The 15,419-nt window shown below is 38.2% G+C and overlaps 1 protein-coding gene across 1 annotated transcript in view; it reads right to left on the bottom strand.

Moving 5' to 3' along the window:
* Positions 1-15,419, bottom strand: part of LOC119411852 (TOX high mobility group box family member 2) — a gene marked incomplete in the record, with an annotated part of 120,445 nt that overhangs the window by 76,374 nt on the left and 28,652 nt on the right. The window contains 1 exon segment of the mRNA XM_037678801.1: positions 7,809-7,901. Coding sequence (XP_037534729.1) covers positions 7,809-7,901 — 93 coding nt within the window.

The following is a 15,419-nucleotide window of genomic DNA, read 5'->3' as shown; positions in this document are numbered from 1 at the left end:
GATGAAAATACACGAGCAGTAAATTAAACTGTTCAACCCCTCACAAATGTTTCTGTAAAAGTGAAATTACTTTTATTGTAGCTGATTAAGCCACTGTTATAAGAAATATCCATACATCCATTCTCTTTCCTCATTTTCCTTTTTGGGTCGTGAGGAGCTGGTGTCTATCTCCATCAGTCACTGCGAGAGACGAGGGACACCCTGGACAGGTTGTGAGTGTAGGACGGAGACAAACAACCATCAACACTCTCACTCACACCTAGGGGACGATTTAGAGTTACCAATTATCCTAACGTATGGTTTTGGTCTGTGGGAGTAAACTGGAGTACAAGGAGAAAATCCACGTATACACAGAGAACATGCAAACTCCACCCAGAAAGGCTCCAACCTGTGAACTCCTCTCTGTGTAGAGACAGCTTTAACCACTGTTCCACCGTACCCACCCTAAAGAAATAACAAAAGTAAATAAAACATACCACACAACCCATACAGGAAATAAAATATACACTAGTAAAATATACACTAGGGTTTCTGAAGCAAGCAGTTATTTTAGATACCAGTATATATATTGTTTTTATATACATGATCAATTATACCATTAAACAGAGTATTGAGTTGCAGTTAAGCAAAATGTATTTATGGTAAATTTGTTATTATTATTTATTTATTTATTCATTTATTTGCTTTGTCTTATATTTCAAATTGACAATGTTAAATTAATGCATTAAAAACAGATTTACAAGAGCTTTCTTCTTTTGTACAAATATGTTTTACAACCACTTGAGGTATTTTTGTTTCTTTAAGAGCAGATTTGTAGTGGGCCAGATTAAAAAAAAAAGCCTAATGCAAAAAATTAGTTCAGACATTGTGTGATGTGTTCTACACATGACTGATAATACAGAAGCTGTTTCCACTTCTAGAGAAAATGCAACAATTACTTAATGCAATTAAAAAAAACTTTTTTAAAAATATTTTGCCATCATTCAAGGCCTACACCACTTCATGCCCCCGACCAGCTGACAGTATTTATTACAACTACAGAATGTACATCTACAACTGGTTATCTTTGAAGTCAGTCCAATTCAAGGTGCTCAGTTCAGATTAACCACCTCGACAACAACAAAACTTGCTTTACACCTGTTTATTTTACACAGTGAGCTAAAGTTTAATGTGGCTGAACATCATCCCAACAGGTATAACAGAATGAGAAAGATCCCACAGTGTTGCTTTAGCTCGCACCAAATGATGTTTTCAAGATTTGGTCAAAACGGCTATAACGGTCATTTCTCAGCACAACAATTTTACTTTTTAACTTTAGCATTAATAAAATATGGCCATATGCATAATACTACAAAAAAATTATATCACCCAAGACCAGACTGCGAAGGAGTTTAACCATCAAGCATACATCTACCAGCTGATTAGTGCATGTGCACCAAAAACACACTAGAGCCTGATGTCGGTTTTTGTTCACGTCATCTTTCAAAAATTTTCCTCGAAGGAGTTCTGTCAGAAATGACATTACAGTCAGTCATTTGGACATTTTCTACAGTTTATTGAGCCAGGTGGGAAAAAAAAGTGTGGCTGTTTCAACCAGTTTCCAACAATTTACTCATTTATTTTGGTCAATGGTTTATCTGTGCTCATAAGAAACAATGCAATTTCAACAATTTGATGCAATACATTTATTTTGTTGTTGTCGTTGTACAAAAGTAATGACGTTATCAAATTTGTACTAAACGTTGCATCAAAGAAGCACGCTGTAAATTTATGTTAACATATCTAAACTACATAAATAAAAGCCCAGCTATAATTTACATGAAGTTCACCAGCTTCAATGTGACTGGAAGATGCTGTGGAATAAATAAATGGCATCAAATGAGCAAAAGTAAATATATATATATATATATATATAGTTTTTTTCTATTTTCAATTTTATGATGTCAAACTATGTATATTTTACAGCTCAAGTGTGTGACTTCACTGTGTGCCTAGCTTGTTTTCACACACACATATCAGCAAACACTTTTAAAACTTATTTTAGGTTCACAGCCAATACGACAAATTGTAAGTGTTTTGTTTTGTATCTGTGCCCGAGACAACTGAAAATTCGATGCTTTTGTCAATCTGGGGTGGCATGAAATGATATGTCTATCACAAAACCTCACAGTGTCACCGCCACTTAACACCCAAAGAGCAATAAGTGTCCACGCTGAGCCTCTCAGTCATCACTAGAGACCTTCTCAGCCTGTCATTGTTGACACATACTGCATGCATCATTGATACCCGCCCGGCAGCTGGAAATAAATAGCCTGCTGTCAGATCACTCCTGCTTTGCACAATGCAGCGTTACAACTATTAATATTGTATTTTTTACAGCATGCTTTTTTTTTTTCCTTTTCTTTTCAGTGGATTGGTTAAAATATTCAATCCTCAGTGCAGCTACAGTAAAACATCAGTCCTTTCTTGCTAACATCAAATGCACTAACTGCTCGCTGTGATGTGAGCCATGTCAAGATAAACAAACATGACACATTAAACAGGAAAATGAGTCATTCTTATTATTCCTCTACAATAAATCAGGAAAACACTAATTATAACAACCTGCGCCTGATTCTGACTGATTCACAGACGCTCTCTGTTTTTTGTGCATCTACGTAATGTGTTTGTGGGTGTTTGTGTCTGTCACATTCTTCTCCTGCTGCTGCCTTAATAGGCACTGTCTTAGATATTCGCTACAGAATAGCACTCATGCAATATTAATATCACACCAAAATATGGGAGACGGAGCCCCCTCTCCATCTCTCACTCCCTACATAATTGACTATGCAAGGCTCCAAATCAGCTTGGAGACGGAGAAAAAGACAGAGAGAGACAAAGCAGCAGAGAGGGTGAGAGATGGAAAAAAAAATAAAAAATCAGTCCTGAAACAATCCTGTCATCTTTGTGTACCAGCAAACTCTGAACCTTCGTCCTCTGCACTGAAGTCAAAACAGGAGGTAAAAAACAAAACAACAAGAGATACAGCAGCTGAAACCTTCTAACAAAGAATCTAACCCACTCTAAAACTACAGACAAAGATTTTCCTGTGAAAATGCAGTGTGAATGCTTATTGCTGAAGAACTTGCTTAAAAACGGCTGAAATTAGCTAAAAAACAAAAAGCATGCTGAAATGTAGCAGGAAGAACAAGCATTAGTTAGCAGAAGAAAAAACACACTTTTATTGAATTTGGTGTAAATAAGCAGAAATCAGCACAAAAATTAGTAAATTAGATAATAAAGCTGAAATTAGCAAAAATAGCTGAAAAGGCAAAAAGAAGCTAAAACTATGAGAAGGAAGTGGAGAGAGCACAAGCGTACCCAAATAGGCTTAAATAAGCAAATCTGAGTAAAAAAAAAGTGAAAATCATTAAAAAAAAAAGGCAGAAATCTGGAAAAAAAAAAAAAAACAACAGCTGAATAGTAGCAAAAAAAGCAGAAAGAAGCTTAAATTAAGAAGTGGAGGGAGTACATTATTGCTGAATTAGGCTGAATAAAGTTTAAATGCATTCCAAAAATGTGGAATTAGCTGAAAAAGTTAAAATTAGCATAAAAAAAACTGCTAAATAGTACGGTAGCTGAAATAGCAGAAAAAGCTGAAACTTGCAGAAATAGGCTGAAAGGAGCATAACAAGCTGAAATAAGCAGAAAGAAGTTAGCACAAAAAAATGTAGTTAGCAGAAAAGACCTGAAAGGAGAACAAAATAGCTGAAGAAAACAGCTGAATTTAGCTGAAAATAGCTGAATTTTTTTTTTAATTTACACAAGGAAGCTGAAAAAAGCTGAACCAGGAAAAATATGAAAGTAGCAGGAAAAAGTTGTAAACAGATCTAAAGATATGAAGGATAAAAAATTAGCTCAATTCATTTTCTATCAGGAAAAAAAATGGCAGAAAAGGCTAAACATTTCAAAAAAGCTAAAGTTGCACCAATATCAAGCCATAGCTGGATCGTCCTGGAGGAGCTGAACGTTTTGATTTATGATTTATTGAAATAGCTTGAAAACTGTAGTATGAGAATTGCGCTGAAAAATGTACAGAAGAGAAATGGATCACAATAAAGTGAATGCTTCACACAATAGCCCTGATTAAGCAGGTATAAAGTTATTGTGCATCATTTAAATTACTCAATGTTTTAGCTTTTATTTTATTCCAGTTCAGTTTATCTTAAAGATGCCATATTGACATCTGTCAGCTGTCCTTCATAAAATATCCAAAATAATTCAAAACTATTACAATATGTTGTAGTTTTTTCTGGCCTGTTTGTTTAGAACAAAGTCTGTCTGTAGCCAGACACAATATATGAAGATTTTATCTAAAATATGTTGTCAAACTTTGAGTGTCAGCCAGAGGTTTCACATTTATCCACACATCTGTATGTGGTGGTGGAACGCTCCGATCCTCAGCAGGCTGCCAGCAGAGGCCTGCAAGGACAAGGATGTATACAACACACACTTCTAAATGAACTCATAATTAAGCTTTTAAGAAACTGAAATATATTTTGGTGGGGTTTGGTGATTTAGAATCCTTACTTTATATAGTTTCTGGCAAAATAGCATACAATTATATAGTGAAAATTGTTTCTCTGCACCTTAAAATCAACATTACATGTCGACAGTAAAAAGCATCAATCAGGCTGTGCCTGTGTCGAATACCCTTTGTTGTGTTCAAAGTATTAAAATAGTCAAAAGTGTATTTTTTTCTTTTGTTTTGTTTCAATTTGATTGTCAGTCAAATGTTTCAATGTATTCAGACTCTTTAAACAGAAAAAGTGAATGAGTCCAGTTTTCATTAATTAGTTTGGAGCAAACAAAACCAGCTATCTAGACAATGTGCATGGATTTAAGTGGCTGGGAATAAATATTAAAGAAAAACAAGAAGACAAGTTAAAAAGTTGTAAATCGTACGCATAAGAAAAACGCAGCGACCTCTGCAGAAGGGAGCAGCTGAAAAAAAAAACAACAACAAAAACATTTGTTTATCTACAAGTGACATTGTTTACCCGTGCAGTTCATCCCCCCCCCCCCCCCGCCCCCCTACGCCCATACACTGAGCATTTTAGAAAATGAAGTGTAGACACTTAGCTCTGTAATAATGATAAAAGAGAAAACAACGAAGAGGTTGCGGAAGCAGAGCTGGAGGTTTGGGGTGGGGGGCGGCGGGGGCTGGAGGTGAGCAGTGCACCTTGACAGGAAGCACAGAGGTGAAAAGAAGGAGTTGGAGGTTAGTTTGACAGAGAAAAAAGAAGTGGTGTTGGTGGTGAAGAAGAAGGGGTGGGGGTTGGGGGCTGCTGCGGAAGTGCCAAGCCCACTTTTAACTGAACTGAGCGTGGCAAGTGGTGGAGGGGAGGGGAGGGAGGGGGAGGTACAGAGATAGAGATCAGGGGAAAATAAAAGGGGTGTGCAGGGGAAGGAAGAGGGTAGGAAGGAGAGGATGGGTGAGAGAGGGGAAGGGATGGGGGGGGTGGGGTGTGCAGGGACCTTCTGCACCTTGACACTTGCTCTCACCGCAGCACCTGATAAGTGCAATGGAAAAACGTCTGGTTTCCTCGTGCATGTTAAGTGGTTCATATTCTCCTCCTCTCCATGCAGCCTGCTACTGTACACACTTTACACTCGGGTAATAACAGACAAAAGGAAATGACAGATAACAAAGAGGGTTTGTGTGTGTGGGGGGGGGGGACAAAAAATAGCATGTATTGTCTCCTTTTGTGAATCTGCACAAAAGATATCATCTTTAAGGTGCTGCTGCGCAGTAACACAGGCAGCTAAGACACTTTTGCACACATGTTTGCCTGTAAATTCGTTTTGACGATAACTTCTGCAACTAAATTTGGACAAAGAGCTCGATTTACACAAGACTGGATCAGACGACAGTAGAAATATATCAGTACTACCTCACACATGTCCTGACGAGGAACTCATTCTCATGATTTGTAAGTGGGTCTCTCCAATATTCACTTTAGATAACGTATGATTCCAGGCCGTGTGAGGGGATGGCTTCCTTAGAAATGCTTTGTTAGCACTCCCTCCCCCTTGATAAATGATTTACAACATGTGGCCGGAGACATCAATACCATCTCTGTTGTAATTAAAAAAGGTGCACACCAACAATATTACGTTGCTTTGTTTTAACTTTGCCTGTCTCTCTATTCTCCCCTCCCCCCCCAACTCACTCACTCTTCTTCTCGTTGAGCCCCGGAGCACCGAAGAGATAATTCAAAAAGCACTTGCATGGAGTGAAACATGAAAAAGAGGGAAATTAAATTCTCCCTTTTCTCTCTCTCTCTATTGTTCCCTCATTTTCTCTTCTTTGTTACATAAATGCATAAAAGCAAGGCGAGTTAGATTCTAATTATGATTTTTTTTTTTTTACAACGCTAAAACTTTTTTCATATATTTAAAAAAAAAAGAAAAAAGAAAAGAGGTTTCAAAAACAAAAGCGGCCAACTGCTCCAGCACTTTGTCAAAGTCAAAGAGCTGCAACTTCAATAAACTTAATCACTTTTCTTTTCTAAGCATCCATGTGAACACGTGGGTGTTAAAATAAGTGAAAATGAGACTTTGATGTTTGAAAACATCTTCTTAACCAAAAACAATGTAGGTGAAAATGGGATAAGTCCCAGAAAATGTTAAATAGGAATTATAGACATTTCTTAAGAAATAATCTGAAACAGTAGCATCTTATTCAAAAAGTCACGACATGACTTTGTGTGAAAGCAGCAGGAGACCGTTGGCTGGCCTGCACCTGCACCTGCACCTTACCACTGAGAGGCTACAAGGGGGATACCACAAAAACCACCGTCAGGTGGATGCTTCATTAAGACCACTGGCCTAGCGAGTCATGGACTGGTGGAGCCCGTCTGTCAGAGTGAGTGTGGGCAAAGTCATGGGTTTAGTTAGTGGTGAAGCTGGAATTTAGGTTTTCGGTAAGATGCCATGCTGGGAGGATGTTGCGTTTGTACTAAGTTGTGTTGTCCTGGTTGATATTTCAGTGGTTCCAGTTTCTGTCCATAAGGCTGACACATTGTCCAGTTTTAAGACTTTCCTTTTAGATAAATCCTATAGTTAGGGTTGGCTTGTTATGCTGCCATGGACTTAGACTAGTGGAGGACAAATTGACCTCATTTCCTTAAATGAATTGTTAAAATTGAATAGTTTTCATTTGATATTAGTTCTATGTTAACATGTGATTCTGGACCTGCCATTGTGTATCTGTTCCTCCTTCCTGTTCCTCTCAAACCCAGCCGGTCGAAGCAGATGGTCGCTTGTCCTGAGCCTGGTTCTGCTAAAAGTTTCTTCCTCATGAGGGAGTTTTTCCTTTCCACTGTCGCCTTCATGCTTGCTCAAGATGAGAGTTCTGCGATGGAGTTAAACTCAAAGCAGTCTGCTCCTCACATAAATACTGTTAAATTATTATTTTTATATATGAATGAACTGTTCAGTGCCCTGAGATGATTTCTGTTGTGACTTGGTGCTATACAAATAAACAGAATTGAACTGAAGTGGTTTTGAAGCAGAAACTTCCTGATACGTATCAAGAATTTCCAATTATGAATGTTGAAGTTTTTGAACAACTGTTAAACTGTTCTCCTCTGCTACCGTAAGACCACCTTGCTGTGTCAGTGAAAAACAAGTCCTCCTCAGTGGCATGCTGTGTGCATTAAATATGGCATTGAGTTATACATGAAAGAGAATGGTGAGGGTGCAGGGTAAACTGGGTGCAGGGTAAACTGGGTGCATGGGGTGGGGGTGCAAGAGATGATTCTTACCCCAGTAGAGGGCAGTCTCTTTCCATCAGGGTTAGGGCGCATGGGCAGAGAACTGTAGAGCCTTACTCCTCGATCTGCAGCGCTGAATCTGCTCTGGAGAGGCAGAAAGAGAACAACAAGCAGATTACTTCACTTTGTACAAATAATTATATTAATAAAATACACCAGTACAATCTCAATGGCAAGTTCCAGATTTGAAACTATTTTCCAAACTTATTTGAGACTCTTTTATCACTAAAGCAGCATTGTTCCACCCTGTTTCTGTTGTTTATGAGGTTTTATAATTTTCCACCAGGTCACAAAGCCTGCACGCTGGCTGCCATGTTAAATCCTATCAGCTCATGGTGGTGGGCCAGACATAATAACTGCACAGGAGTGGCTCATGCAGCGGCACTAATGGCACTAAGCTGTTGTGTTTAGTAGCTGGGGTTCCTATGCACTGCTCCTCTCGATTCACCCCAATTGTTGGCTACATTGCACAACCCACAATTTGAGTTTAGAAGGTAGCAAGCCTCCCAGCGCCTCCATGCACTTCCACATGTGGGTTTCAGCAGCAACTTCAAGAATTGGCACAAAGTCCTTGTAGTTGGGAAGCTAATGATACACAAAATATGTTTCCTGCCAGGGAAGGACATGGTTGCTCAGCGGGGCTGACACCAAGGACCACCACCACAGCATGAGTAGCTCACGGGATCCATTTCAGATCTCACTGCCTTCATCACGTCCTTTGTCATTATCTGAGCACCTCACTTTCTCTGACTCCTTCAGTTATTCTCACATTAATGTTGCTCTTCTCTCCTGTTCAACACTTGTCACGTTTCAGTCAGCTTGTTTGCAAAATGTCCCTTTATGAGAATGTTAACTGGCACATCTTTTCCTCTTGTGGTTCAGTTTTACCTTCTTTTTTTCTTTTTTTTTTTTAATTCTAAGGAATAATGTGGGATCAGCATAAAGAAATTCAAACATGAATTAACATTTGGGTTGTTCCCTGCTTTATAGATTTGGTCAATTCAGAATGTTAATGAAGTTATGATGTAATTAAAGAAGAGAGACAAACTGGTCAGTGATGAACAAATAGTATTTGATAAATGATTTTCTTTGCCTATTGTCTTTCATTTGTAACATTTATTTTATCACCTCACTGTAAACTAAAAAATCACACAAAAAAATGCCAGCAACATAAAACCACACATTCAAAAAGAACATCAAAGGGTGAGGCATCAGATTAAAGTGTTTGACTATATTTAACAGCAAAGTGAAAGAACAGCCCTGAGCCAATTCTTTCTAGACCCAGCCTTTTACTTCTGATTAGTCACATGATGCAGGCGAACACGTATCTAGTGCACAAATGAATCTGCAGCTTTTACAGTAGAATTATACAAACACACATCTGCAAACTCGCACAGCTTGTCTAACTTACCATGCAGGAAGCACATTTGAGAAAAAGCGAGCTGAAAGATCACGATTTACACCAAACAAGAAGCATGTTTTTTAAAGATTGATGTTTATGAAAATGCAATGGTGTATGTATTTTTTACATACCCTGCTCAATGCAGGCAAACTAAAGTGAGAATACTTGCTCTGCAGTGTTTTGAATTCCAGTGCTTTTAATGATATTTTTAAAGACGTGGGCAGCAGTGACCATCTTGTCGATACGAGTTGGATAATGATGACACAGCATTATTAAAGTTAATGCTGCAATTTTTAACAAGAAATGATTAAAAAACAATACGGTGATTTTTTTTTTCCAGTTAACTATTTAAACATTAACTAATGTATGATTCTTTAAAAAAGTAAATCCTACATTTAATCTTATGTGCTGAATTTTAAACCCAAGTATTAAGGCATTCGTCTTTGCCTTGCACACTGTACACAAACTCCATCTTTCTCTGGTGATTAAAAAAAAATAAATTTTGGTCTTGTTAGGTTCTTTGTGAGAACCTCCACTAAATGAATTGCTCACAGAATAGCTGCTTCAACCAGCAGAGGAGCCACAGTAAAGTGAATGTTTGATATTTCGTCAGTGTGCCAGGCTAATCTAGCCTTGTGGCATGCAGCATTATGGGGCTAATAACAGCTGTCTGCAGCCTGGAGGGGACACAAGCGGGCCGGGCTGTGCTAACTAGCCCTGACAGAGTCATTAGGAGCGCTGGCACTCAGAACCGCAACAACCAAACTCCTCACATTTCCTTGCTGGCTCACAACAGTTTACAAGTGCAACTGTGAACAAGTGTGCACTACACTTGTTCTCTGACACCTTTCTTTTGTTTTTAGTTGCTCTCACCCTTATCACCTCCATTTCACTTTTTGGCTTGGTTTCTGTAATATTTTGACCAAGAACCAACCGCTCCCAGCCGTTTGCATCACGCTGAGCCGAACTCAGGTTCTTTTCTTAGTTCTGCACACCCACAGTCTAGTTCGAACCAAAATAGAGCAGAATGCTGTCTTCGCTAGCTGCTTTCACTCTAAATAAGAGCCATATGAAAGTAAATAAACAGGCGCATTAAAGCAATTTTCCAACAAACTTTTAATGAGCTTAGCAGAAAGATGCAGGACTTGAGGTTGGCATCCTCTGGACTTTGTGTTACTTACTGTATCTACATCTAGGTCTGTTTGAGAAGAGGAACTTCCCCAGGCAGACAGCAAAAGCAAACATTGTCCTTCCAACCAGCAGGCCATGAGCCAATCAGTGTAAGCAGAGCAGGATGATGATGAACACAAAAAGACCAATGAGATTTGTCTGGATGTAGAGCCTAACAATAGAAGGAGGGATGTACATTCTTGTCCCACTGCAGTCATGTGACATTCTTTTATTAGTCTGAAGAAACAAACATGCACATGGCAGTTTAAGACTGGGAGAAGAAGAAAAGCGAATGCCTTTTATGACAATTTATGGAGACTTGAGATATTTATTAAACTTTAAATGTGTGTATATATATATATATATATATATATATAATAAATCCTTGATCGTCTATTATTGCATATGATTAAGATTTGTTGCTCTTTTTATTATGAAGTTAAAAATAAAGTAGAGTTTATTGCTTGTCTGCAGTGTATCTAATCCACGTTTTAATTGCATGCATTCATTTTATGTTGTGTGTTTATGCAAATAAACACAAAAATTATGGAATAAAATGGGCTGGTGTGCTGGTTTTAAAATTGTATTACTCTTGATACCCAGGATGTCAACCTCTATTTTTTAATAAACAACAATTATCTTAACAACACATTTAGTACAAACCAGCAGCTTGTTAAAAGCACACAAGGCACTGCAATACGTTAGCTCATTAAATATCAGGATTGGCTTTCTTTCCTTTTTTTATGGGCTGGGTGGTTACAGGGCACAGCTGTGGGGGTACAGTTACCTGCTGTAATGTAAGCTGTTGCATGTTATATTATTTACACAGACCTGGACTTAATGGAACACATGTGCGTCTGAAACCAACATTCTTCCCAGATTAGCTGAAAGGCTGCACACATCACACACTGGCGATGAGAGGAATGCATGGCCTCGACGGGCTTACGGGGAAACACTATCACTCATCTCTGGTATAGAGCGCTCCCCATGTATTCACACAAACACACAATAAGTATTTATACTTCATGAGTTCTGTTTGGGTTGTTGGAATATTTAACACTAAACATAGATGGTATCATGACACTTGAAAACTAGATACATAAACTTATTGTCTTAAGTTCTTTGCACTATTCTTCCCCTTTAAAGTTGTATTTTCTTTTGCAGATATTCCACTAAGCTCTGCTACACAAACATACATCAGTCGATTTTTCAGCTGTGGTTGTCTACCAGTCAATAACAGACTATGAATCACATTTTCAATGGCTTAAAGATACTTATAGTCACTTTAATCTGAGAGAAACTGCTGCACACTGCATGTTGCGTTATGATGAATCACCTTCTTTGATATATATTTTGTGATGAATGTGATATAATTTGAAACGACAAAAAAATGATGCATGATATTCTAACATGCTGTGCGTTGAGATTTTCACACTTTATATTACAAAACAGCAAAGAAAATCCATAAAGATTTAGATGGTTGTAAAAGTAGGTAAATGCTGCTAGAATTTATTAGCAACTTCCTTGCGATTTTTTTTTTTTTTTTCAGACTCCTTACTTTAATGTAGCCGACTGTTCTTTACGGGGACTTGGGAGGGATTTGCTCGAGTCTTTTGATGTTAATTTATCCACAGCATCTCTTCAAACATCTGTGGGTTTGAGCTTATAGACCTTGAAGACATGAAAGTGTCATTTATTTCAAAGTGTAAAATATAACTACACTATACTTGAAAGTATACCCTATTAAAAACAGCATGCATTCATAATTAGCACAACATTTTGGTGTAACAAAATATAAAATCAAATAAAAAACATTTTTTGAACATCAAAAAAAAAAGTGTTATGTATTGTCATCATTGCATGTTTCTATTCAATGATGAAATGAGTTCTCTGAATTTAACCCATCACATGTCAGATGCACCCAGGTGGAGCAGTGTGCAGCTATGTAAGCACCCGGGGAGCAAATTAGGGATTGGATGTCTTGCTCTGGGACAGACATATGAGCATGGCAGGGAGTTGAACCTGCTACTTTCTGATCCCAAGTTGGCTGCCTTATCGCTAGAGCTGTCATTTCCAGCCCGGTCCAACTCGAATTTGGGCCGGGCTGAGCCATCATAATATGCTGTATGGGCAGTCTGGGTCAGTGTCTGGCTTTTGATTGTGTCAGTGGACGCGCGCGGCTGACGATCTAATTATATGGCAACATGGCTTGCCATACAATCACCAGCCACACACGGCCATTTGACCGTCCACTGACCGGGCTTGAAAGAGGTAAAAAAAAAAAAAGTTCACTTAAGCTTCAGATGGGACTACCGGTATTGCCAGACTGCAATCTATCAAAGCCAAAATAGACGTTCATCTGCTGCACACAATGGACGCACGCGGCCGATGACCCAAACAGGCGAGATCCCAAAATATCCTCGCAGGCATGTCAGAGCAGGGTCCATGTTTGAATAATGCAGAATGCGGGCAGAAGCAGGGATTTAATGCACTTTATCGGCCATGAAAGGACAAACACCTCATCGCCGATCATCCCTCTTTTACTCAGCTGTGCCCGTCCACCGACCATGAATAGCTATATAAGCAGTCAAAGCTTAATTAAAAATGTCAGGGGGTTCAGATTCGGACGTGTAATTACTGTTAATTTTTCGGGTCGGGTTTGGCCAGGTCGGGTTGGATTTTTTGGGTCCGAATGCAACTCAACCTACCTCTACACCATAGCAGCCTCTGTATGTACAGTATCTGTTTTAAACAATTGTTTTCCATATGGTCTTACAGACTTAACTTCATCTAAAGGTTTCTTCCTCATGAGGGAGTTTTTCCTTTCCACTGTTGCCTTCATGCTTGCGTAAGATGAGAGTTCTGCGATGAAGCAGTGTGCTCCTCAGATAAATTATGTGTTATTTAAATATATATGAATGTTTCTGTTCAGTGCCCTGGAACGACTTCTGTTGTGACTTGGTGCTATATAAATAAACTGAATTGAATTCATGGGAAAAACAAGTCTTTTAAGTGGGAAAGCGATGTCAGCTGTGCAGCTCTAACATAACAAGAACATGAAGCCAGGGGCTACCTGCCTCAGGCCACTTCGAACACTCAAACTATCTTTGACACTTCAGGAAACATCCAGTCAACATCAGTGTTTGAGTTTTACACACTTATAAGCAACTGCAACTCTCCTATGTAAGTCTTTGGTTGCCATCACATGTTTTGGCTACGATTTATATAAATAATTTCAGTTTGCAATCAGTTTTGACACAAGTTCGTCTTCACCTTACGTCATCCATCATCTCTTGTCCTACTTTGTTTGCTTGTGTTTTCGACCCATTGTTCTGACTCCACCCTTCCTCTTTTAGCTGTTTCTTCGGTTTGCATTTCTCCAATAGTTTCTGTTCCACCAGCCTGCACAGATCACAGTTTACACTGGATCACAATACATCAGCAGGAGACGCTGAAGATACTCCACACTTCCATCTCTCTGTCAACTTGGATATTCATCAGTCGTGCTCTGTGATTTTCACCCCAATTCTTAACACAGATTATTACATTTTTTTTAATAAACAAGCTGTGATAACCTGTAAAAACATGCTTTTGTTAGGGAACATGGAAGAAATAAATATTAAAACAATTTTGCAGAACTGATAGCATTCAAACCTTCACTGTGCTAAAATTATTTTTTTTATTTCTGTGGTCCTTTTTCAACTTTTCTCTTTGTATGTTCACCGATTCTTTTTTTGCTTCTGACTAGATGTTTTGTCACCAATCACAGATGACTGCAACAGAAAGTGAATTCTGTATCTCGTGAACAGCCGTGCAGAGCTGGCTGCATGTAGAGGCATACAGGTGCGATAGGAAACTCAGCAGCATCCTTCTTAAACTGAACCAAAGCTTGTGCAAAGTCCACTGACCGGATTAGAGAGTGGATTAAGCCCTGCATCTACTCAAAATCTCTATACTGGAATATGAAATTAAAGTTGCAGATGTTATCTGGTTTTATAATTATTTTGAAGCTGGAGAGAGTTTACTATTCATCCATAAGCAAAACTGAATTCTGAAAAATCAAAAAATACAAAGTTTTCCTAATCGGCATAACGGTAACAAGGACATTTTTAAACAGCATTGCCTTTGGCAAGGATAATACACCTTAAACTGAGTCCTGATGGTAGGAATGTGTTTTCTCTCTTTGCAGTCACCTTCTCTTTCGTAGTCACACAAAGACACACCTGCCCTTTGCATTACATCTGACACAAAAAGCAAAGAAGATGGAGTGCATTAATAAGGTGCAGTTGGTGCCCTTGTTCTCTCTGATACAGTAGGCAGAAAATAAACTGTTCATTTTATGTTATCTCTATTTCTTCCTTTAATACCCCTCAACTTTTATAGACCTGTTTCCTGAAGACAAAAGAAATGGGGTAAAACAATACAATTTGGACCAACAGCTGACAAGCACAGGCAGCACCTTTGGTGTTCTTGCCACAAGTCTGTAAGAGGCAGAAGGCAGATGGCTGAGTGGAGATTTAGCCTTTTACATTTTGTATCCTCTTGTTTTTATGAGCTGTACAGGCAAAGGTAAAGATTACTTTCATGCAAAGAGAAATAAAGTTGAGCTGAATGATTCTCTTAAATCTCTGAGGTTCTGTTAATCTGTGAAATGTCAAGAAATTACATCTATGAAGAAACATGTTGCAAAATCAATGATAAAAGTCAGGAAAGCTGAAATTATTGATTGAATAAGTGATGGAACTTGAGTAAAACAACTCATGAAAGTTTTTCCCGCACATAAATTATTACCAAATCATTGTGTACTGTTTAGTTTAAAAAATAATATTCAGCTTCAGCTCGTTAAATACCATAGTTTACTATTTTTGGTTTTGCTTTATTTACTTCTTTTTTTTTTTGGTCGATGTACAAGATTAGAAAATATAATATTGTACAATCTTATACTAAAACAGCAATTTTTACATTACAAATATATGTACAGTATGTATATATAGATATATATATATATATATATATGTATCTATATATAT

The sequence above is a fragment of the Nematolebias whitei genome, chromosome 7, assembly GCF_014905685.2.
Source record: "Nematolebias whitei isolate Nwh7 chromosome 7, NemWhi1, whole genome shotgun sequence".
Classification (NCBI taxonomy): Eukaryota; Metazoa; Chordata; class Actinopteri; order Cyprinodontiformes; family Rivulidae; genus Nematolebias; species Nematolebias whitei.
Note: the sequence above shows the minus strand (reverse complement) of the source record. Positions and strands in the feature narration are given on the sequence as shown.